The sequence below is a fragment of the Stegostoma tigrinum genome, chromosome 5 (assembly GCF_030684315.1).
Source record: "Stegostoma tigrinum isolate sSteTig4 chromosome 5, sSteTig4.hap1, whole genome shotgun sequence".
NCBI lineage: Eukaryota > Metazoa > Chordata > Chondrichthyes > Orectolobiformes > Stegostomatidae > Stegostoma > Stegostoma tigrinum.
Window position 1 is genome coordinate 121,952,187 of NC_081358.1, and position 25,329 is coordinate 121,977,515.

At 42.1% G+C, this 25,329-nt stretch overlaps 1 protein-coding gene across 6 annotated transcripts in view; it reads left to right on the forward strand.

Moving 5' to 3' along the window:
- Positions 1–25,329, forward strand: part of stk3 (serine/threonine kinase 3 (STE20 homolog, yeast)) — a 384,923-nt gene that overhangs the window by 32,300 nt on the left and 327,294 nt on the right. For 2 of the 6 annotated variants that reach the window (XM_048529773.2, XM_059646254.1), the window contains one exon: positions 11,656–11,736. In XM_048529773.2, coding sequence (XP_048385730.1) covers positions 11,656–11,736 — 81 coding nt within the window. Of the gene's footprint in view, positions 1–9,654; positions 9,730–10,761; positions 10,818–11,655; positions 11,737–25,329 lie in introns of those variants that run through there. The other 4 variants (XM_048529776.2, XM_048529778.2, XM_048529774.2 and 1 more) reach the window with 4 other exon arrangements.

Consider the following 25,329-nt stretch of genomic DNA (forward strand, 5'->3'; position numbering starts at 1 on the left):
TTTGCTAATGTCCTATAGAGAAGGATGTTTGGCATTTTTACCTGGCCTGGTCTACATGTGCTCCAGACCCACAGCAATATGGTTGATGCTTAACTGTCCTATGGAAAAGTAAGGATGGGCAGGAAATGCTGGCCTAGCCAGAGAAACCCATATCCTATGAATGAATCAAAAAAAGACATGGTAATAGAAGTAGGCGATTCAGCCCTTTGAGTCTAAACAGTGATTCCCTGAGATTATGGCTGATTCGGTAATCCACAACTCCACTTTTATTGTTTTTTCTTTATGATCCTTGATTTCCCTACTGATTAAGAATCTATCTATCTAAACCTTGGATATACTTAGTGAACTAGCTTTTCCAGTTCTCCATGGTAAATCTAAGAGAAGAAATTCATCTTCAGTGTCTTATATGTCAACTCTTCATTCTTAAATATGACCACTAGTCCTAGACTCTCCCACAAGGGAGTGTCAAATCCAGTTATCAAATGTGGGGAATACGAATTCCAGTCCCAATAATCTGGACTGTGTCATTGGTCTGGAGTGGGGGCCGATGCGGGGAATCGAGTCCCAGAGTGAGGCCGGTGCTGGAAATGAGAAAATTTACCTATGAGCAGCTAAGACTGGTGCAGAGCAGCCTGGAGGCTTGGAGTGGAGCAGGTATGGTTGTTGGACTGATATGGGTAATTGGACCACGTGTGGAAGCCTCTGCGCTGAGCTACTGCAATGTAATGTTTATTTGTAATTTGTTTGTTTGACTGTAATGTCTATCTTTTTAACTATGTTGTATTTCTCACTTAAACTATGAATCACTGTAAAATAATGCAACTACTTTTCTATTTTGTTCCTGTATTGTATCCAATATTTGTACCTAGGTACTTTGTACCTAAGATGGTGCCACAAGAGGTGACATTGTAAAACTTTTCACTCTACTCCTGTACTTGAGTACACGTGACCATAAAGGATATTCTAATTCTAATTCTAATTCCAGAGGACATTAGAAGCTCAATAATTAAGTAGGTTCAATACAGAAATTAATAGGTTTCTGTAAACTAATGGCATGAAGGAATATTGAAGTAATGTGGGAAAGTGGTGCACAGGTGGAAGGTTAGCCCTGGTGTTGAGAGGTGGTCATCGTGGACTTGCTGAATGGCTTACTCCTGTTCCTAAATTAAATATAGCTGAAAACAGAGGAGGGTTGCTGAAGACTTTCGTTTTGTCCTTATTGGGGAAAATGTAAGAATGCCACATTTTAAATGATCACAACAACTTATTAACCAGAAGGGAAAGGTGCTGATTGGTTGGCAAGTTGATATTGGTTGGCTGAAGCATGGCAACAGAGAAAGCACAGGAGAACTGAATAATCTCAGGTTCCAGGATAACTGAATAATTGCCAGGGTAATTTCAAAAATTGTGAGAAGATTTGAATATATTTCTTTTGCTGCAGAGATTGGCCCCCTGAAAACAAGCATACATCACTTCTAGCATACAAAGAGCCACATCACAGCCTTGATGAATTATTATAAATTGGCTATTAGTGTAGCTATTAGCACACTGAAGATTATTCTACAATTGCAATCCAATTGCTCACTCACTAAGTCTGTCCAAATCCTGTTTAGGCTGCTCTGCATCTTGCTCGCACCAACGTTCCCACCTAGATTTGCATTATACCTGTTCTTGGAAATCTTATATTTGGTACCCACACTCAAATCATTGATATAGTGTGAACAAATAGTTGTTGAGTAGTACAAAACTTGAGTGTTGCTGAAAAGTGTGTGTCTTTTATTCCACAATATCTAGTATTGTGAACAGTTGGGGCCCAAGTTCTGAATCTTGTTTATCCAACTTGTCACATCCTGCCGATGTGAGTGTAACCTGTTTATTCCTACCCTACGTTAGCCAGTGCTTAACCCATGCCAGTATATTAACCACTATACCATGTGCTTTAATTTATTATGTCCTGTACAAGATTTTGTCAAAAAGTCTTTGAAATCATAGGATAATATTTCTACCTATTCTCCTTTATCAATTCTGTTTGCAATTTACTTAAAAAAAACACTCAAACAGTTTCTCAGTCATAGTTCCATGCTGACTCTGGTCAATCAGATCATGATGATCCAAGTAAATAAAATCAACCATTTCCCCATTACTGCTGTAAGGCCAGCAGGTGTGTAGTTTCCTGTTTTTGCTTCTCTTCCGTTCTTAAGTAGTAGTTGACAATTAATCTACCCAGTCTGCAGGAACCATTTTAGAATCACAAGAATTTTGGAGGATGGTCACTAATGCTTCCACGATTTCACGGTTAACCTTTTTTTCCAACAATCAGGAATATAGAATATAATTTGTTCTGGAGATTTGCTAAAAATTAATTTCACCTACAGCACTTTTTTACTAACATTAATTTCCTTTAATTCCTCATTTCTGTCAGTCCCTTGGATTACTAATTCTCGAGTTTTTTTGTATTTTCGTCAATGAAGATTGGTATAAAATAGTCATCTAGCTTCCCTGCGATTTCTCTATTTGTCTATTATAAATTCTCTTGACTTTTGTAATAGACCCACATTTGTTTTGGGGAAACATTTCCTTCTTACAGACCTCTTTAATAGATTGTAGCCCTTTTCCTTCTACTGATATAAAGCTGCTAGGTCTGTAGTTCCCTGTTTTCTGTCTCCCTTCTTTCTTTATTCGTTTGTTGGTATACCTTTGCAATCCAAAATCCTTTCTATCCTCAATTTATTACTATTTCTGGAAATTTAATGGATCTTTTATTTTAATCCTATACAATCCTAAACTGCATGTTAACTGTGACCTGCCTTCCATCATGAGGTCAGAAGTGGAGATATTCACTGATGATTGCACAGTATTTAGCATCATTCGTGACTTCAGATTCTGAAGGAGTTTGTGTTCATAGGTATCAGGACCTGAATGACATCCAGGCTTGGAAAAGGATAAATAACATGTACACAAGTGCCAGGTTGCCCCTTTTTTTTGGATCCTTCACGCTAATTTGTGCAGGCTAGGCACTTTAAGATGTTGTGGCAACTTCTGACTGCTCTGTGAGATTGTGTGATACATAGTGTATAAAAAGGATCAGATCATGATAGCCACAGACCATTAAAATAGCTTAGGTCAGATTAGCCTTGATCTCATTTAATGACAGAGCAGTCTCAATGGGCTGAATGTCCTATTTCTCTCCTATGCCCTTTGTACCCTATTGCTGTGTCAAACTTGCAAGATAAACAAAAGCCAAAAGAACTGCAGATGCTGTAAATCAGGAATAAAAACAGAAGAAGTTGCTGGAAAATCTCAGCAGGTCTGGCAGAACAGTTCTAAGGAAGGGTCACCGGACCCGAAAAGTTAACTCTGAAGTTTTTCTTCACAGCTGCTGCCAGACCTGCTGAGCATTTCCAGCAACTTCTGTTTCTTTTGCAAGATAATCAAATAGCTAGCTCCCTATTTATAAGGGTGCTGATGTGCCAATCTTAGAATGTAGAGATCTGAGAGTCTGAACATGTATAATGTTTTGGAATGATAGGCTAGTTGTAGATAGTAGAGGTGAAACCATTCGCAGAATTCACAACCAATTTGTGAGGCAAGGGACCATCAGTTGGGTGTAAAGGATTAATTTAATTAAAAACGCATTTCTCCTTGGAACCGTGAAAATGTTAGTGACTTAACTAAAAGAGTTGCTCATTTACTAAGTTCAATGATAGAAATGATGGACAGTTAAACAAATAGAAGGCAGCTTGACAAATATCCCTCTCTTCAATGATGGTGGAGTTCAGCAGATTTGTGCAAAAGGCAAGGCTGAAGTATTTGCATCCACTTTCAGTCAGAAGTGCTGAGTGGATGATCTATCTTGGCCTCCTGTTGAGTTTCCCAACTTTTCAGATGCCAGTTTTTAATGAGGTATAATTACTTTGTGTGATATCAAGAAATAGCTGAAGACACTGGATACTGGAAAGGCTGTTGGCCTCGACAACATTCTAGGAATGGGACTGAAGACCTCTGCTCCAAAACTAGCTGTCTCTCGAGATCTGAATCAACTGCAACATTGGCATCTAGCCAAGAATGTGGAACACTGCCCAGATAGTCCTGCCTAGAAAAAAGCAGGACAAATCCAACTTGACCAGTTAGTGCTGTATCAGTCTCCACTCGATCATCAGCAAACTGATGAAAGGAATTATTAATATTGCTGTCAAGTGGTATTTGCAAAGGAATAACCTGTCCACTGATGTCCAATTTGTGTTTTGTCAGAGCCACTCAGCTCATGATCTGATAATTACATTGATCCAAACATGGACAAAAGAACAGTCCAAAGATGAGTTCATTGTGACTTTCCTTGTCACCAAGTCAGTGCTTGACCTAGTATGGCATGAAGCCCCAGCAAAACTGGAATCAAGAAGAAAACTTTGGATGGAGTCATACTGAGCACAAAAGAAGCTTTGTGGTGATCAGAGGTTAGACATCTCAGTCAAGGGCATCACTGCATCAGGGTAGTATCTTGGGTTGAATTGTCTTCAGCTACTACATCAGTGATCTGCCTTCCATTATGAGGTCAGAAGTGGGGATGTTTGCTGATGATTACACAGTATTCAGCATCATTTGCGAATTCTCAGATTCTGAAGGAGCTTGTGTTCATATGTAGCAAGACCTGAATGACATCCAGTCAAGGGTTAAAAACATAAATGACATTCACACTATGCAAGTGTCAGGTAATGACCATCTCCAACAAGACAGAACCTGCCTGTTACCCTTTGTTCAATGATATTGTTATTGTAAATCTGCTGCTATAAACATGTTGGGGATTATCATTGACCACAAGTGGAGCTGCAATAACCATATAAACACAGAGGCCCCAAGAGCAGGTAAGCAGCTCGGAATTCTGTTGTGAATAACTTGCCTCCTAACTCCCCAGTGTTTGTCCGCCATGTACAAAGCACAGCCAGGGGTGCAATGGAATACTGTCCGCTTGACTGGATAGGTACAGCTCCAACAATACTCGATAAGTTTGGTCAACGTGTCCACTTGTATGGCAACCTAGCCAATGCCTTCTTCATTCAGTCACTTCGCCGTAAACACACTGTCAACAGTGTGCACCATCTACAGAATGCTTTGCATTAATCACTAAACCTCCTTTGACAACACCTTCCAAACTGTGATCTTTGCCACTGAGAATGACACGGGTAGCAGACATGGTCACACCACCACCTCCAAGTAACTCTTACACTATTCTAACTTGGAACTAGATTTGTCGTTAAGTCAAAATCCTGGAATTCCTTCCTAACAGGACTGTGGGTGACCGTGCAGCCCAGTGGACTGAAGTAGTTTGGAAAGGCAGCCTATTATTACCATCTTGAGGGAAATTAAGGATGGCCAGTAAATGGTGGCTTAGCCAGTGGTACCCACGTTTCATGAATGAGTAAAAATGTTCAATCAAACAATATTTTGACTTTCCCCCCACAGTGATCGAGAACGCCCTTGACCGCGTCTCCCGTATTTCCCGGAACACATCCCTCACACCCTGCCCCCGCCACAACCGCCCCAAGAGGATCCCCCTCGTTCTCACACACCGCCCTACCAACCTCCGGATACAACGCATTATCCTCCGACACTTCCGCCATTTACAATCCAACCCCACCACCCAAGACATTTTTCCATCCCCTCCCCTGTCAGCTTTCCGGAGAGACCACTCTCTCCGTGACTCCCTTGTTCGCTCCACACTGCCCTCCAACCCCACCACACCCGGCACCTTCCCCTGCAATCGCAGGAAATGCTACACTTGTCCCCACACCTCCTCCCTCACCCCCATCCCAGACCCCAAGATGACATTCCACATTAAGCAGAGGTTCACCTGCACATCTGCCAATGTGGTATACTGCATCCACTGTACCCGGTGCGGCTTCCTCTACATTGGGGAAACCAAGCGGAGGCTTGGGGACCGCTTTGCAGAACACCTCCGCTCAGTTCGCAACAAACAACTGCACCTCCCAGTCGCAAACCATTTCCACTCCCCCCTCCCATTCTCTAGATGACATGCCCATCATGGGCCTCCTGCAGTGCCACAATGATGCCACCCGAAGGTTGCAGGAACAGCAACTCATATTCCACCTGGGAACCCTGCAGCCATATGGTATCAATGTGGACTTCACCAGTTTCAAAATCTCCCCTTCCCCAACTGCATCCCTAAACCAGCCCAGTTCGTCCCCTCCCCCCACTGCACCACACAACCAGTCCAACCTGTCTCTGCCTCCCTAACCGGTTCTTCCTCTCACCCATCCCTTCCTCCCACCCCAAGCCGCACCCCCAGCTACCTACTAACCCCATCCCACCTCCTTGACCTGTCCGTCTTCCCTGGACTGACCTATCCCCTCCCTACCTCCCCACCTACACTCTCTCCACCTATCTTCTTCACTCTCCATCTTCGGTCCGCCTCCCCCTCTCTCCCTATTTATTCCAATTCCCTCTCCCCATCCCCCTCTCTGATGAAGGGTCTAGGCCCGAAACGTCAGCTTTTGTGCTCCTGAGATGCTGCTTGGCCTGCTGTGTTCATCCAGCCTCACATTTTATTATCTCTTAATATTTTCCTTTTGGTTGTTTCTAATTGAGAATGGACTGAACTTATTTAGCCAGGCTTGCACAATCCAAAAATAAGCAACTGCTTGATATGATTCTATGATGGGCAGCAATTGCAGAAATATACTGTGTACACTAATGGCTTTACTAGCAATAAACAATATTGACTTACTTTTGCTTACTAGAAGCTGTGTACACTATGAAGTTACTCCCTGCTAACAAAAATGATTTTAGCGCATAGTACCTTTTTTAAAAAAAATTATCCGGCAGTTTGGGGTACTTACAGTTGCACGTCTGTTTTCTTCATGGCAACTTGGCAACCAGTCCCCTTATTCTATAGTACACATTGTGCAATAGTTTGAAATTGATGTCCTTGCATTTGTCCTCAAGTGCAAGATGAAAAGGGTTGGCAACATGCCATTCTTTGCTGCGTTAATTAATACTGTATGAAATGTAGGAAACAAAAGACTGGCAGTTAACTGCTTTATACTAGGGCAGTTTCCACGTGGTTTTTGCAAGTGGATCCAAATATGTGATATAGGGGTTGGAAAGAGAAAGTAATTTTTAACTTTCAAATGTCTTTTGTTATTTTGTTATCCCTTTGTTTTCAAGTTACATGTGGGAAGAGGTCATTACTGTTTTCCCTTGGAGACTGTTCAGAAATGAAGAACTCCTATAAAATGTCATGAGACAAACCATCTATTGCATTTTCTTTTAATTGATGAAGGGATTTCAGTAATTTCCCCCCCCCCCCAGTAAAATCAGTGAGAAAATTTTGAATGTTCTGTTTACACAGCTATTCTGTAAATCTGAAGGAGAGGCTGACGGCTTACTCATCGCAGAAGAAGTGTTCAAAGCAGATGTAAGGTAACAAGGTGTAGAGCTGGATGAATGCAGCAGACCAAGCAGCAGAGGAGCAGGAGCGTTCATCTAGTTCTATACGTTGTTATCTCGGATTCTCCAGCATCAGCAGTTCCTATTATCTCTCCAAAGCAGATGTGATTTTTTAAATCACAATTTTTTCTGACAGATTAACTTTTGTTTTGTTAAAATTTAAAAGCTCTACTTTGTGTGTTTTCTTTAAAGCTCCATACTAGTGCTTGTCATGACTTTTTTCAAACAGTGCATGTGCTCCATAGGAATAGAGCAACGTATGGGTTGACTTTAGAAACAGATTGGGGTGACGATTAGAGGTGGATAGGTCCAGAATGCTGCTGACTGTTGTGCTGGTTTGTTGCTGTAATCCTGACACCAAAAATGCTGAGGTCACATCAGTTGCTCATTGTTTTCCCCCATTTGACTACTTGTCAGAGTCCATTAGAGTCCTGCATAGTGCTAACTGGTGCTTGAAGCCAGTCAGCAGTGCAACGCAAGAGATATTGGCCCAGTGCATGGCAATGCAAGCATTACTATGGGTTTTTGTTGACCATGATTAATCCCATGAGGGATTCCCTTCCTGTCTCCACACCAGTCATGACTGCAGGGATAAAGCTGCGGCCTTTGGTTCCACAGCATAGATCTGTCTTTTTCTCTATCATGATTCTGCAGCTTCTGCCCCAGCTGATAGTGACCCATCTTCAACCCTGCTAGAGAGACTCCATTTGGTCCTCCAGCTTTGACAGCCTCCTGTTATATTTAATTAGATAGCAAGTATTTTAATCTTTTAAAAAATCTAGCTGGGTGTATCAGGGACCAGTATTGAATTGGTCCCCAGATTCTTGACCCAGAATTGTAAACTCTTGCCATAATGCCATTTGTTGATATTGTGAATGATCAGTAATTGAATTATCTATACTCACTTTTGATTCATATTCCTTCGTTTCTTTACCTAAAGAAAATCTTTCAATCTCTGGTTTAAAGATTTTGATTGATGCGAAAGCTCATCTTGTTTTGGAAGAGTTTCAATTTGCCACCAATACACACGCAAATACTACTACGAACCAATTGAACAGATTTTTCTCTCTTCAACTGTAAAATAGGCTCTGCAGTAGCATTCTTGTTTCTCAAATCTTTCCAGAATTTCAGGATATAACCTAAACTGGCAATTTAGTGCTTTTACTGAGGAAGTGATGGGAAGTCTCTTTAAAGATGTGATAACACAAGGTTCTAGCAAGTTTTGAGAAGATTTGTAGCTCAGGTTGAGGTTCTGGATGTGAGCTTGCTCGCTGAGCTGGAAGGTTCGTTTTCAGACGTTTCGCCACCATTCTCGGTAACATCAGTGAGCCTCCGGTGAAGCGCTGGTGTTATGTCCCGCTTTCTATTTATCTGTTTAGGTTTCCTTGGGTTGGTGATGTCACTTCCTGTTCTTTTTCTCAGAGGGTGGTAGATGGGCTCCAAATCAAAGTGTTTGTTGATGGAGTTCTGGTTGGAATGCCATGCTTCTAGGAATTCCTAGAAGCTCACTGATGTTACCGAGAATGGTGACGAAACGTCTGAAAACGAACCTTCCAGCTCAGCGAGCAAACTCACATCCAGAACACAATCCCATGTTTAACTATCCAAATTTCCTAACGCTGCTTGAATGTTAGACATTTCAGCAATTCTTCTTGGCAACATTTATCTTATAAACAGTCCTATCAACAAAATGATCTCTAGAAGATAAATGAGTAGTATGTGGAACTATATATAAAAGTAAACAGGATGTATTTGTAGAATAATTTGGGAGAAAACGCCACAATTTTTGGCCTAAGTCCTTTCTTCATCTTTTAGTAAGATTATCTTTGACTTTATCTCCATTCTCCCCCAACCCATCCTCCATTCCCCAACTTGATGCCTTTATCCTTTGACTTCCATAATTTTCTACATTCTAAACAACTGAGCAATCAGTGCTATTTGGAGAATAGAATTTAAAATATTCCCACCCCATTGAGAGAAGATATTTTGTCTATCTTTCTTCTTAGTTTAGCATTGAGAAGATTTGTGGATAATTTGGTCATTGAGGACCTATAAGGGAGGACCAGTGGCCATTCTTCAGCTTGTATGATGAAAACCAAGCAGTGAGGGCTGGACCTGTGATAACAAAGTGTGGAGCTGGATGAACACAGCAGGCCAAGCAGCATCTCAGGAGCACAAAAGCTGATGTTTTGGGCCTAGACCGTTCATCAGAGAGGACTGGACCTGTTTCTGGTTAGGGTGGAGATCACCTCAAACAAGGAATAGGTATTTTTTAACATTAATCGCTATAAAGGAGGTCTCCTGGACCAGTTCCAATTTAATTAATTTTTCCTTTATTTACTCATGAGGTGAGGGCTTCACTGCTGGGCAGTGTTTATTGCCCATCCCTAATTGCCTGCTGTAGGCCTGGAGTCACATGTAGGCCAGGCCAGGTAAGGATGGCATTTTACTTCCCTAAAGGGGCATGAGTGAACCAGATGGGCTTTTTTCCAAAAATTGAGAATGGATTTGCAGTCTTCAGTAGATTCTTAATTCCAGATATTTTACTGAATTCAGATTCCACCATCTGCCTTTGTGGGATTTGAACCTCAGTCCCCAGAATGTTATCTGGGTCTCTGGATTAACAGTCCAGTGATAACACCATCACCTGTCCTGTGTCCTGGTGAATCTGTATTTCAATGCTCCTTCTCCTCCTTCCTCTCATCCCCCACCATTCCGAAATTCTACTTAAAACGATCATGTGCCTCCAATGCTCCAAGTAGGGTTGAGACTACAGATTGTGATAAATGATTTGTCACAACAGTATATAGCAAAGCTGGTGGGAACAATACAGTAATTTTAAAATTTTTTAAAAATTTCTTTGAAAGACTATCAGGAGATGTGAAGGAATTGTTCACAAATATCAAGTTTTGATGAGCTGGAATAGGAAAACATTTCCACTGGCCAGTGAGTTGGCTGCTAGTGTAAAATTACCATTGAAATCAGAAGAATAAAGGATTCAGAATCTTAGATTGTTTTGAAGGAAAACAGAGGATAGTTTGGAGAATAAATGCCTTGGCAGAAGTAGTGATGCCAGTGATGAACCATTTGTTAGAGGAAATTGAAGGTGGGCTATGGGAGAAGGAGTATTGGGTCTTGATGGATAACCTTTTCAGCATGTGTATTGGCTCAAATTTCTAAGATTCCATTAATGAAAACAATTAGACTTGAATAGGATGTGTATAGCTTGAACTAAATTGTAATATTTGAGTATGCATGTGTAATAGAATTCTGTCTTCTTTAAACGTTTTTTCTAAGGAAGGATTTTTCCTAAATGAAATAAATCAGGATGAGAAGAACAATACTTAATATATGTAAGTGACCCGAGATGGTTTTGTTCTGAGTTCAAAAATTATTATGATGTCAAATTAGCACTGTTGGTTTGTAAATTCCTCACTAATCTGCTGGAATTTTATATAGAAGCTAGTACGTATGTAGTTGTGAAGAAACCTATCAGTAGAATAGACTGAAATTTTTCCTAGAATCATAGAATCCATTTGACCAATTGAGTCTGTGTCAACCCTCAGAAGAGATCTCACCCAGATCCAACCCCTTAACCTGACAACATATTGCTCAGTGTTTGATAAAAGTTGACTGTTGGACCTCTTAGGAAAGATGTGCCCAATGGTAAATTATCTGGTTTTATTGAAAGTGAAAAATAACAGTCATTAGTAAAAAAAAATGATCAACAGGAAAATTATTAGATTAAGGAATGGAGATTGCAAGAATTGTCATGTGCCAATTATGTCCTTCTGTCACATGCTTGCCAGATGAAAAAATCTTGTATGAAGTTATTTGCTAGTTCAGACACAGAGGTAGTTTGTTATAAAAATGTTGGATTTTGTAAGAAACTAATTTTGGGATAGATCTAGGAAAGCTGCCTCCACTTGCTAGAGACCAGAACTGGGCACCACAAATCTAGGTCAATCACAAATAAATCCATTAGGGAATAATAATCAAATACTGTGCTTAAAAACTATTTTTGGTTGCGTTGTTATGAAGCTGACTTTGAGAAAGGAAAAAGTTTTCTTGTCATTTTCAGAACAGTTGAGTGATTTGAGTAGGGGTAATTGTGCATACGAGTGGACGGATCAGATGCAATGGAATGAATGCCTTTTCTGATGTTTCTCAATTTCTTTTTTATTAATTTAGCAAGTTGAAAAAGCTAAGTGAAGACAGCCTTACTAAGCAGCCAGAAGAGGTTTTTGATGTATTGGAAAAACTTGGTGAAGGGTAAGTAGTGCAACTATTGAAATAACTTCTTGTTTAATCAGCAGCATGCTTCTCTTGCTACCATTCAAAACTGGAATCATTGCACAGCTTTGAAATGGTTTAATTTGTAAATTTCAGAGATTGAGTTTGTTAATGGAACTTTACGTCAGCATTTCCTGTGAGCTCATTTGTATATGTTATAATACACAGAATGGGTTGGCGGTATTAGGCTGGAGCATAGGAAGAGGAGTAAGTTGTTCAACCATTGAGCCTGCTCTATTATTTAAGCTAGCTGTTGTTGATGAACACTTCACTGTCTTGTTCTCACACTATCCCTAATACCATTTATGCAATTTTAAATCAGAAATCTGTCTATTTCTACTTCAAACATACTCAAAAGTCTGATTTTTCCACAGCCCTCTGGGGTAGAGAATTTCAGATTCCCAACTTAATGGTTCTGGTCTACCCAAACAAGGGAAACACCTTACCTAGATCTGTCCTTTCTTTCTCTTTAAGTTATACGTGCATTTCAATGAGATCACATCTCATTGTTTGAAAGTCTAAAGAATACTGGCCTCGTTTGCACAATCTGTCTTCATTGCACAATCCCACCATCTAGGCAAAAGTTTGCTGAGCCATTGTTACAGTCCATCTATGGCAATAACATCGTTCCTGAGGTAAAGAGACTAAAATCTCTCACAGGTGTTGTCTAACCAAGTTTCTATACTTGAAGCAAGACTTCATTACTGTTGTACTCAAATCCTCTTGCAATAAAGGCTAACATTCCATCAGCCTTCCTAATAGCTTGCTGCACCTGCATGTTAGCTTCCAATGACCTATTGACAAGGACACCTGTGCCCTTTTATCCATCTTTAGTTTCAAACCTGTTCCCATTTAGGACATACTCTAACATCTGTTTCTCCTACCAAAGTGATAACCTCACATTTTGTCACACCTTTTGTCTGCCTTGTTTTTGCCTATTCACTCAACTTGTAGAAATCCTCCTTAAGCCGCTTTACATCATCATAATATTACAGCTGGTCCCCACTGCCTAATCTTTTGTGTGTTCATTGTGTACAGCTGTGGCCCAAGTGCTCATCCTTGTGGTACTCTATTAATCACAGCATGCCAACATAAGAATGACCCTTTATTTCTATTCTGTTTTCCCACTGCTACCCAATCTTAAACCATGCCAGTACATAATCTCCTATGCCATGCTTTTTAATTTAGCAAATCAACCTCCAGAGGTTGATCTCATGTGAAAACCCAAATCTACTAAGTCCCTCATCTCCCCTTTATTAATTTTGTTCGTAAAATCCTCAAACTCCAAGATCATCAAACATGATATCCCATTTGCAAATCCATGCTGATCATGTCCAATCAGATCATTATTATCTAAGTGATTATTTATCATATCCTTTATAGTAGATTCTAGCATTTTTCCTACTGCTGATTTAAGGTGATTAGATCTGTAGTTGCCAGTTTTACTTCTCACTCACTGCTTAAATATTTTATGTGGGGGATGAGGGGGTAGAAATGGGTAACATTTGCTAACCTCCAATTTGCAGGGTCATTTCAGAATCTACATTATTTTGGAACATGATCATCAATGCATTAACCATTTTTGTCATTACCTTCTTTAACACCCTAGGACATAGAATATCAGATCTTTGGGACTTACTAACTTTCAGCCTGATTAATGTCTCCAGTGCAATTTTCTATATAATACTAATTTCCTCTTCTCCCTAGTCATTTCACTGCCTTAATCTGGGAGATTTCTTGTACCTTCCTCAGTGAAAACATTGACAAAGCTCCCATTTCTCTGTTTGTCCATTATAAATTCTCCTGAGTCTTCGTAATGGACTCTCATTCATCTTAGCTAAATGTTTCAATTTTATGTACTGATAAAAGATTTTACAGACTTTTACTTGGAAGATTGCATTTATACTTTATTCTCCCTTTTATTAAATTTTCTTCTCCAGTGGAGGTGTGAAGTGGGATGTGAAATGCTGAACCTACTTCTTTTTCCTGGAAAAGCAATTTCCTCTACTTTTCTGACTCCATGCCATTTATTTTTGTGGTCATCGGTGGGTTGGGAAGACCTTGGTGCAAACTTACTCACACCTCTTAATTTGGGATTCTAGCGTGAGGACCATAGGCAAATCATTTTCTCCTACAAACTATTTTTCTGTGCTGGTGTGGATTTTGTAAGCCTGAAAAAGGAAGCATCACCTTAGAGAATTTGTGACCACTAGGGGAAGCCTTGAGAAGTGGGGAGCATTCTACAAGTTAACTATAAATTGTTTCAAACTGTCAGATTTTATCATTAGATGCCGTATAGTAATGTGGATCTGTTTTTAATGCAGTGATTCATCATAAGGCTCTACCCTGCTTAGGTAATTTGTCTCTTATCTTGACATACACTGTGTAATTGTGATGCATTACATTCCCTTTCCAATTGTTACAAATGAGGAAGGGTTAGCAGACCCGAAACATTAACTCTAGTTTTCTCCTTCACAGATGCTGCCAGACCCACTGAGCTTTTCCAGCCACTTTGATTTTGTTCCGGATTTACAGCATTGGTAGTTCTTTGGGTTGTTATAAATGCAATGATGCATTAAAACCATATTGAAAGAAAAAGTCCTGACAGCCATCACTGTCATATTTGTGCTACAATAGGAACACAGGAATTAGGAATGAGAGAAGGCCATTCAAGCCTGCTCTGCCATTTAAATGTGATCATGGCTGATCTTTCCTGGTCTCAACTCTACTTTCTGGCCTGGTCTCCGTAACACTTTGTTCTGCTTTACATCAGAATCATCAATTTCTCTGTCTCGAATCTGTTGATTGATTCTGCCTCCATTGTATTTTGGGGCATTGAGTTCCACAGATTCACAACCCTTTCAGTTTCACACCTACCTCCTCTCATTCTGTATCTATGACCTCTTGTTCAACACAGTACCACAATGGGGAACGTCTGTTGAATGTCCACATTATCAATTCCGTTCAGCATCTTATATACCTATATCAGATCCCCTCTCATTCTTCTGAACTCCAGCATGCTTGAGCTATTCAATTGCTCCTTGTATGACAGCCCTTTCATCTCTGGAATCAATCTGGTGAACCTCTTTTGAGCTGTCTTCAGTGCCACCACATCTTTCTTCAAGTGAGGAGATTAAAACTGAATACAATACGCCAGGTGAGTTCTCACCAATGCCTTATATAATTGTAACAACACTACTTTTATAATCCCGCCTTCTTGCAATAAACGCCAGGATTTCAATCGCCTTTCTTGTTAAAGGCTGCACTTGCATATCTTTTGATTCATACATAAAGACATCCAGATCCCTCTGCATTGATGTATTTTGAATCTGCTTCCAATTTAAATAATAATTTGTGCCTTTATTTTTCTGGCTAAAATGCACAACCTTGTACTTATTGATATTAAACTCCATCTGCCAGCTTTTGGCCCATTCTCTGAGCCTAACAATATTCATTTGTCAATTCTTTATCTCCTCAACATAGCCTGTTTTCCCAGCTATTTTAGTCTCATCCAGAATTTTTACTACATTACAGTCTGTCTGTTTGCAGATCATTTGTATACCTTGTGATATAGGTGAGATCTGGGAACTGAATCCTGTGGCATCCCTGTAGCCACAGTTTGCCATTCAGAGAAGGACCTATTTATCCTGAACTTCTGCTCTGTCAGTCCTCTAATCCTTATCAGAGCCGATACTCTACCCTTAATCCCTAGGATCTGACCTTCTAGGTCAGTCTTTTATGTGGCACCTTGTCGAATGCCTTCCGGAAGTCTAGATATACCCCATTATTTACCTTGCTGGTTAACATCCTCAAAGAACTTCAGAAAGTTGTCAAGAATGACTTGCCCTTCATGAAACCATACCTACACTGGTCAGTTGATCTCTTTTCCATGTATTGAGCTTTCTCCTTCTTTATCATTGACTCCAGCAACTTCCCCACTGCAGAGATAGAACATAGAACATAGAACAGTACAGCACAGAACAGGCCCTTCAGCCCACAATGTTGTGCCGACCATTGATCCTCATGTATGCACCCTCAAATTTCTGTGACCATATACATGTCCAGCAGTCTCTTAAATGACCCCAATGACCTTGCTTCCACAACTGCTGCTGGCAACGCATTCCATGCTCTCACAACTCTCTGCGTAAAGAACCTGCCTCTGACATCCCCTCGATACTTTCCACCAACCAGCTTAAAACTATGACCCCTCGTGCTAGCCATTTCTGCCCTGGGAAATAGTCTCTGGCTATCAACTCTATCTATGCTTCTCATTATCTTGTATCCCTCAATTAGGTCCCCTCTCCTCCTCCTTTTCTCCAATGAAAAGAGACCGAGCTCAGTCAACCTCTCTTCATAAGATAAGCCCTCCAGTCCAGGCAGCATCCTGGCAAACCTCCCCTGAACCCTCCCCAAAGCATCCACATCCCTCCTACAACAGGGCGCCCAGAACTGGACGCAGCACTCCAAATGCGGTCTAACCAAAGTTCTATAGAGCTGCAACAAGATCTCACGACTCTTAAACTCAATCCCCCCGTCAATGAAAGCCAAAACACCATATGCTTTCTTAACAACCCTGTCCACCTGGGTGGCCATTTTAAGGGATCTATGTATCTGCACACCAAGATCCCTCTGTTCCTCCACGCTGCCAAGAATCCTATCCTTAATCCAGTACTCAGCTTTCAAATTCGACCTTCCAAAATGCATCACCTCGCATTTATCCAGGTTGAACTCCATCTGCCACCTCTCAGCCCATCTCTGCATCCTGTCAATGTCCCGCTGCAGCCTACAACAGCCCTCTACACTGTCAACGACACCTCCGACCTTTGTGTCGTCTGCAAACTTGCTGACCCATCCTTCAATTCCCTCGTCCAAGTCATTAATAAAAATTACAAACAGTAGAGGCCCAAGGACAGAGCCCTGTGGAACCCCACTCACCACTGACTTCCAGGCAGAATATTTTCCTTCTACTACCACTCGCTGTCTTCGGTTGGCCAGCCAATTCTGTATCCAAGCAGCTAAGTTCCCCTGTATCCCATTCCTCCTGACCTTCTGAATGAGCCTACCATGGGGAACCTTATCAAATGCCTTACTGAAGTCCATATACACCACATCCACAGCTCGACCCTCATCAACTTTTCTAGTCACATCCTCAAAAAACTCTAAGGTTTGTAAGGCATGACCTACCCCTCACAAAGCCGTGTTGACTGTATTTGATCAAGCCATGCTCTTCCAGATGGTCATAAATCTTATCCCTCAGAATCCTTTCTAACACCTTGCAGATGACAGATGTGAAACTTACTGGTCTGTAATTGCCGGGGATTTCCCTATTTCCTTTCTTGAAGAGAGGAATTACATTTGCCTCTCTCCAGTCCTCAGGTATGACTCCAGTGGAGAGCGAGGATGCAAAGATCTTGGCAAGTGGCGAAGCAATTGCATTTCTCGCTTCCCAAAGCAGCCGAGGACAAATCTGGTCCGGGCCTGGCGACTTGTCAATCTGAATGTTTGACAAAATTTTCAGCACATCAGCTTCCTCTATCTCTATCCATTCCAGCATGCACACCTGCTCTTCCAAGGTTTCATTCACTACAAAGTTAGTTTCTTTCGTAAAGATAGAAGCAAAAAACTCATTTAGGGCTTCCCCTACCTCCTCGGGCTCCACACACAAGTTCCCTATGCTATCCCTGATCGGCCCTACTCTTTCCTTGATCATTCTCTTATTCCTCACGTAAGTGTAAAATGCCTTTGTGTTTTCCCGGGTTCCTTCTGCCAAGCCTTTCTCGTGCCCCCTCCTGGCTCTCCTCAGACCATTTTTGAGCTCCTTCCTTGCCTGCATGTAATCCTCTCTAGCTGAACTTGACCCTAGCTTCCTCCACCTTATGTAAGCTACCTTCTTCCTTTTCACAAGAAGCTCCACCGCTCTCGTCATCCAAGGTTCCTTTACCTTACCCCTTCTTGCCTGTCTCAGAGGGACATATTTACTCATCACTCCCAACAACTGTTCCTTAAACAGTCTCCACATGTCTATAGTTCCCTTACCATGGAACAACTGCTCCCAGTCCATGCTTCCTAACTCATGTCTAATCGCATCATAGTTTCCTCTTCCCCAATTAAATATCCTCCCATTTTGCCTAATCCTCTCCTTCTCCATAGCTATGTAGAATGTGAGGCAGTTATGGTCACTATCACCAAAATGCTCTCCCACCACAAGATCTGATACCTGCCCCGGCTCGTTTCTGAGCACCAAGTCTAGAATGGCCTCTCCCCTCGTCGGCCTGTCAACATACTGCGTTAGGAAACCCTCCTGAACACACCTTACAAAAACAGCTCCATTCAAATCTTCTGCTCGAAGGAGGTTCCAATCAATATTAGGAAAGTTAAAGTCACCCATTACAACAACCCTACTGCGTGCACACTTTTCCAAAATCTGTCGACCTATGCTTTCTTCAATCTCCCTGCTGCTATTGGGGGACCTGTAGTAAACCCCTGACGAGGTGACTACTCCCTTGCTGTTCCTAATTTCCACCCATACTGACTCAGTAGGCAGATCTTCCTCGACAATGGAAGCTTCTGTAGCTGTGATACCCTCTCTGATTAGTAGTGCTACACCCCCTCCTCTTTTTCTAACTAGTTCATAGTTTCCACCTGTTTGCCTCTGGCCTATTTTGAATTATAGTGTCACGTTAACATGTTCCCAATGCACTGGTACCTTTCCAGAATGCAAGGAATTTTGGAATATCATTACTAATGATCCACTATCTCCACTATCATTTAACACCACAGGGTGAAGGCCATTAGGCCCAGCGACTTATCTGCCTTTAAAGCCATCAGTTTACTTGTTACCTTCTCCCCGGTTATAATAATTCAACCAAGTACCCTGCAGTGGTCAAGAACGCCCTCCACAGTGTCTCCTGCATTTCCCAAAACTCATCCCTCACACTCCGTTCCCCACAACAACAACCAAATAAAGAATCCCCCTTGTCCTCACGTACCACTCCACCAACCTCTGGATCTAACACATCACCCTCCGATACTTCCACCATCTGCAATCCGACGACACAGACATTTTTCCCTCCCCACCCTTGTCTGCTTTCCAGAGGGACCACTCTCTCCGTGACTCCCTTGTCCGCTCCAGACTCCTGTCCAGCCCCACCACACCCGGCACCTTTCCCTGCAACAGCAGTAAGTGCTGCACCTGCCCACACACCTCCCTCATCTTCATCCCAGGCCCCAAGAAGATTTTCCACATCAAGCAGATGTTCACCTGCACATCTGCTAATGTCGTATACTGCATTTCCTGTTCCCATGTGGCCTCCTCAACACTGGGGAAACTAAGTGGAGGCTTGTGGACTGCTTTGCAGAACACCTATGCTTGGTTCGCAGTAAACAACTGCACCGCTCAGTTGCGAACCATTTCAACTCCCCTTCCCATTCCTCAGACGACATGTCCATCCTGGGCCTCCTGCAGTGTCACAATGATGCCACCTGAAGGTTGAAGGAACAGCAACTCATATTCAGCTTGGGAACTCTGCAGCCCATTTATCAATGTGGATTTCACAAGCTTCAAAATCTCTGCTCCCCTACCGCATCCAAAACCAGCCCAGCTTGTCCCTGCCTCCCTAACCTGTTCCTCCTCCCACCTCAAGCTGCACCCCCATTTCCTTCCTACTAACCTCATCCTGCCCCCTTGACTTGTCCGCCCTCCTCTCTGGACTGACCCATCTCCTCCCTACCTCCCCACCTCCACTCACCTTTACTGGCTCCATCCCCGCTTCTTTGACCTTTGTCTCCTTTTCACCTATTTTCTCCTCTATCCATCTTTGATCCACCTCCCTTTCTCTCCCTATTTATTTCAGAACCCCCTACCCTTCCCCCATTTCTGAAGGGTTTAGGCCTGAAACGTCAGCTTTCCTGCTCCTCTGATGCTACTTGGCCTGCTGTGTTCATCCAGCTCTACACCTAGTTATCATGGAGTCTCCGGCATCTGCAGTTCCTATTACCTCTTTAGTAACTGTGGTTTTTTTTCAAAGAAGTTATTACTTTCCACCATGAAAGCAAGTGATTTACATGCCTGACAGCTTTAATCTTCAAAAGATACTGCTTCTGAAAGTTAGAAACTAAAAATTTGCACTTGTTCCTTACCATTGATTAAAAGACACTCTGCTTTGAAGTGAAAATGGAATACCAAACTGTTAGAACATAGAACAGTACAGCAGTAGAACAGGCCCTTGTCTACACTGACCATGATGACATTCTAAACTAACCTCATCTGCATGCATGTGGTTCATATCCCTCTATTCCCTGCCTGTTCCTGTGTCTGTCTAAATGTCTCTTAAATTTACTATCGTATCTGCTTCTACCACCTCCTCTGGCAGTGTGTTCCAGGCACCTATCCTCCTCTGTTTAAAACAAAACTTGTCTTATACATCTTCTTTAAACGTTATCTCCTTCATCTTAAAATTATGTCCCCTAGTATTTGACATTTCCACCTGTGAGAAAGAACAGCTTAGAATGGCCTATAATGCCACATCCACTTGAATGAATGCAGTCAAAAGTTTGGCACCATCTTAGATACAGGGTACCAAGGTGCAGATACTCCAAGTGTTTGTGACAGAATTGAATGGGTTGAAAAGTCTAGCATAGGAACACAAAGTTTTAAAAAGTGCTCGAATTACTCAGAAGTCCAGAATGAAAATAAAAAGAAACATTAAGTACTCAAATTATAGTCCTTTTCACTGAGTCTGTGCCCACCAGCCTTTAGAACATGAAGCCTTGCTGCCTGCATGTTGCTGGGCTCTACGCGTAATTCATTTCTGGAACTTGGACTTCCTTCTGCAGCAGGCTCCAGCCTGTGACTTGCCTTCAGGACTCATCTCCCAGACTGGCCTGGGCTCAGATCGCCTCCCGCTCCGGGCTCAGGCCTGCAACTTGTCTCCAGGATGTCTTCCAGGCTGGCCACTGGAGACTGCCACTCTCGGCTCCGACCTGCGACTTGCCTCCATCCTCCATTCTCCATTCCCTCTGGGTAAGCTTAAGAGGTTAAAAGTTGGCTGTGGGGCAAGACAAACTGCAGAAAAAAGAACAAGAAAGGAAAATGAGCTGGGGAAGCAGAGGAGCTCTGGCTGAAGCATCCTACTCTGCCACCATCTTGGAACATCTGACAATTTGCCCTATCTGTGCCTCTCAATTTTATATACTTCTGTCAGGTTCCCCAATGTTTGTTCAGCGTCCCCTATAAGTAATAAAATCTAATCCAGACAATGCCCTGGTAATCGTCTTTTACACCCTCACCAAAGCCTTCACATCCTCCCTATAGCATGGTGTCCAGAACTGTGCACAGTATTCCAAATGCGGCTGAACGGACATTTCATACAGCTGCAACATAACTTGCCAGTTTTTATACTGAATGCCCTGACTGATGAAGGGCAGCTTGCCATATGCCTTCTTTACTACCTTACCAACTTGTGTTGCCACATTCAGGGAGCTATGGACTTGCATCACAAGACTCCTCTGAATGTCAGTGCAGTAAGAATCCTACCTTTACTGTACACTTTCCTTTTGCATTTGACCTCCCAAAATGCTGATCTCACATACTTGTCCAGATTTCCAAGCCCAGCTTTCCAACTGATCTATATCCTGCTGTAACCTTGTTGGTCTGCTAGTCTGGCCCTTCTGTCAACTGAGTCTCTGTCGTGGCTACAACATTCCAGTTCCATGTACTATTCCAGGATGTAAAATCATCTGCTTTATTTGTTATACTTGCATTAAAATAAACTTACTTCAGACTACCTCTCCTGTTGAATTAATTAATCTGGCTCCTCAGTTCTTCCTATTAGACTGACTTGACTTAACCTCTACCTTCTCCTCAAACACCCACATACTGCTCTGGTTCCCACCCCATTGCTACACTTGTTTAAACTCAACTGAGTGGCATTAGCAAAACTCCCTGCAAGACTATTGGTGTCCCTCCAATTTAGGTGCCACCCATCCTTCATGTTCAGGTCCCTCCTACTCTGGAAGTGATTCCAATGATCCAGATGTGTGAAGCCCTCCCTCCTATACAGCTCTTCAGCTACACATTCAACCATATTATCTTCATATTTCTGGCCTCACTTACATAATGCACTGGAAGTAACCCTGAGATTACAACTTCAGAGGCCCAGCTTTTCCACTTCATACCCAACTCTCTAAATTTTTCTTTTGCAAGATCTCATCTCTCTTCCTACCTGTGTCATTACTACCAATATGAATCAACTTCTGGTTGCTCACCCTCTCTCTCCAGAATGTCCCATGCCTGTTAAGAGACATCTTTGATCTTGGCACTAGGCAGGCAACACATCCTGGAGTCTGGATTGTGGCTGCAGAAACACCTATCTGTGCATCTGAGTATGAAGTCCTCTGTCAATAATGCTCGCCTAAACCTTGACCCTTCCTGCCATACAACAGAGTCAATTGTGGTGTCACTGATCCGGTTGCTGCTGTTGCTTTCTTCCAAGAGGATTTTTGCCTCCCCAGCAGTATTCAAAATGGTACCTTCTTTGAGAAAGGAATAGCTACAGGGAATTGCTGCAGTGCCTGCCTGCCTGCGCCTCCTGGCAGTCACCCATTATCTGGCTGAACCTTTGTTGTGACCATACCCCTGAAACTCATACCTATAAAAACTTCTTGCTTCCTGTATTCTCCTCAATAAGTCCAACTGCTGCTCTAACTGATCCATGCGGTCTGAGAGGAGCTGCAGGTGGGCACACGCCCTGCAGACATGGTTGTCAAGGACATTTGACTTCTTCCTGATCATCCACATCTCACAGGAGGAGCACACGACTATAAACTGCTGTAGTAACTATTGGATTAAAAGAGAAGGAAAGACCATACTTTGCTTCATCTTAATACTACTCCTCCTCACCAAAACCTGGCACTCTCCAAAACCCATGCTTTGACCTCAACAGCTGCAATTGAACTTTCAGCCCATTTTGAAAATGGTTGCTCCCAAAAAAGCTATTTTGGGTGCTTCCCTGCCATGTTAGACATGAGATGCAATCATGCTGACCTCATCCTAGCCTCAACTCCATCCTCACGCCTGTTCTCCATAACTCGTCAATTCATTACTAATTAAAAGTTTGGCTGTCTCCTCCTTAAATTTACTCAATATCCCAATATCCATCACACTCTGGGGTAGTGAATTCCGTAGATTCATGAGGAGGATACATGGAGGAATGGAGGTGGCATTGGCAACTTGAGAGTGAGTTTTTGCAGACCTTTAAACCATGTTGGGTGCTTGGCTGTTGTGTTGGAGAGTGGAAGCAGACTTGCTAACCATCCTGCGTCTCTACTGTGATTCCTCACCCACTCCATTGTTGATCTTAAAAGTGCACTGGAAATGACTCTGATGTGAAAAGACAGAAATCTTGGGCATAGTCACACATGGCTGAGTATACATTTCAGAATACACAAATGTGTAGTTTAGATTTTCCCAAACACACATGAAAGTCTGGTCCAGTGCCTTGCAACCTAATTTCTGTACACCTGTCTAAAAAAGTTGTTTGGCCGTTTCTTAAATTGAGCATATTGTATCCATTACTTTTGTTTTACTGTCAAGAAATAAAAGTTTGTGCAATTTCTAGACAAATCAAATTCAGAAGAATGGAGATAATGTTAAATTCTTACAGAACATAGGCTCAATACTAGGATTACCAGCCTTGCTCTCACACAATAGAAAGTATGTAGAAGTATTGGAGAAAGTGCTGAAAAGATTTAAAAGGGTGTTATCAGAATTGGTAGAATGCATCTATCAAAAACGATTCAGCATAGATCTCTTCTGTGGGAAAGAGGGTACCTGGGGCGGTGGTGGAGTTGGAGGTTGCGGTGGGGGTCTTCAAAATTCCAAAAGCCTTGATTAGCTAGACTGGACAAAATTATTTCCATGTCTGGAGCAATATGATGGCTGCCAGTAAAGAACTTAGGATGAATTTCTTTGCAAAAGTGTGAATGTCTGAACAAAATATGATTTGTATATCTTGGTTCTTTTAATATTTCAGACTTTAATACCCTTAGCAATATTTTGTATAGATATGAGGTTAGCTTCAACATGTATGCAAGAAACCAACTCTATTCTTCCATCATCTCTCTTGAACTGTCTATGCTTCACAATGTTCTGTTAGACTGATGTTGAATTTCCACACGTGGACTAGCCATGGTTTCCTTCAGCCAAACTTTTAAAAGATAATAGATTCAATCTTCATAGACAATAGGTGCTGGAGTAGGCCATTCGGCTCTTCGAGCCAGCACCACCATTCATTATGATCATGGCTGATCATCCACAATCAGTATCCTGTTCCTGCCTTATCCCCATAACCCTTGATTCCACTATCTTTAAGAGCTCTATCTATCTCTTTCTTGAAACTATCCAGAGATTTGGCCTCCACTGCCTTCTGGGGCAGTGCATTCCATATATCCACCACTCTCTGGGTGAAGAAGTTTCTTCTCAACTCTGTTCTAAATGGCCTACCTCTTATTTTTAAACTGTGTCCTCTGGTTCTGGACTCACCCATGAGTGGAAACATGCTTCCTGCCTCCAGAGTGTACAATCCCTTAATAATCTTGTACGCCTCAATCAGATCCCCTCTCATCCTTCTAAACTCATGAGTATACAAGCCCAGTCACTCCAATCTTTCAACATATGATAGTCCCGCCATTCCGGGGTTTGACCTCGTGAACCTACCCTGCACTCCCTCAATAGCAAGAATGTCCTTCCTCAAATTTGGAGACCAAAACTGCACACAATACTCTAGGTGCGGTCACTTTCATTGACTGATGTACAAGTACACCTAGATCTCATTGTACTTCCCCTTTACCTAACTTGACTCCATTGAAATAGTAATTTGCCTTCTTGTTCTTGCCACCAAAGTGTATAACCACAGATTTATCCACATTAAACTGCGTCTACCATGCATCCGTCCACTCACCTAGCCTGTCCAAGTCACCCTGTATTCTCATAACATCCTACTCACATTTCACACTGCCACACAACTTTGTCATCAGCAAATTTGCTAATATTACTTTTAATGCCTTTATCCATATTAATATATATCGTAAACAGCTGTGGTCCCAGCACCAAACCTTGTGGTACCCCACTGGTCACTGCCTGCCATTTGAAAGGGACCCGTTTGTCACTACTCTTTGCTTCCTGTCAGACAGCCAGTTTTCAATCCAAGTTAGTATTTTGCCCCCAATACCATGTGCCCTAATTTTGTTCACCAATCTCCTATGTGGGACTTTATCAAAGGCTTTCTGAAAGTCCAAGTACACTCCATCCACTGGTTCTCCCCTATCCATCTTCATAGATACATCCTCAAAAAATAGTGGCTTAATTAAAAATAAATGCATGTTGAGCCAAAGAATGAACAATTAGGATTGGTCAGAGGAGCAGGTTTTAACAAAGGTTTTAAAGAGGCTAAGGGAGTGGATCAGGTTGAGGGACTTGGGGAAGGAAAACTCTGTACTCTCCCTACTGACTATTCTGTTCGTGTCCATCTCTACCTCACTTCCCTCCTTTCAGACTTTTCATTTGTTGAAGTT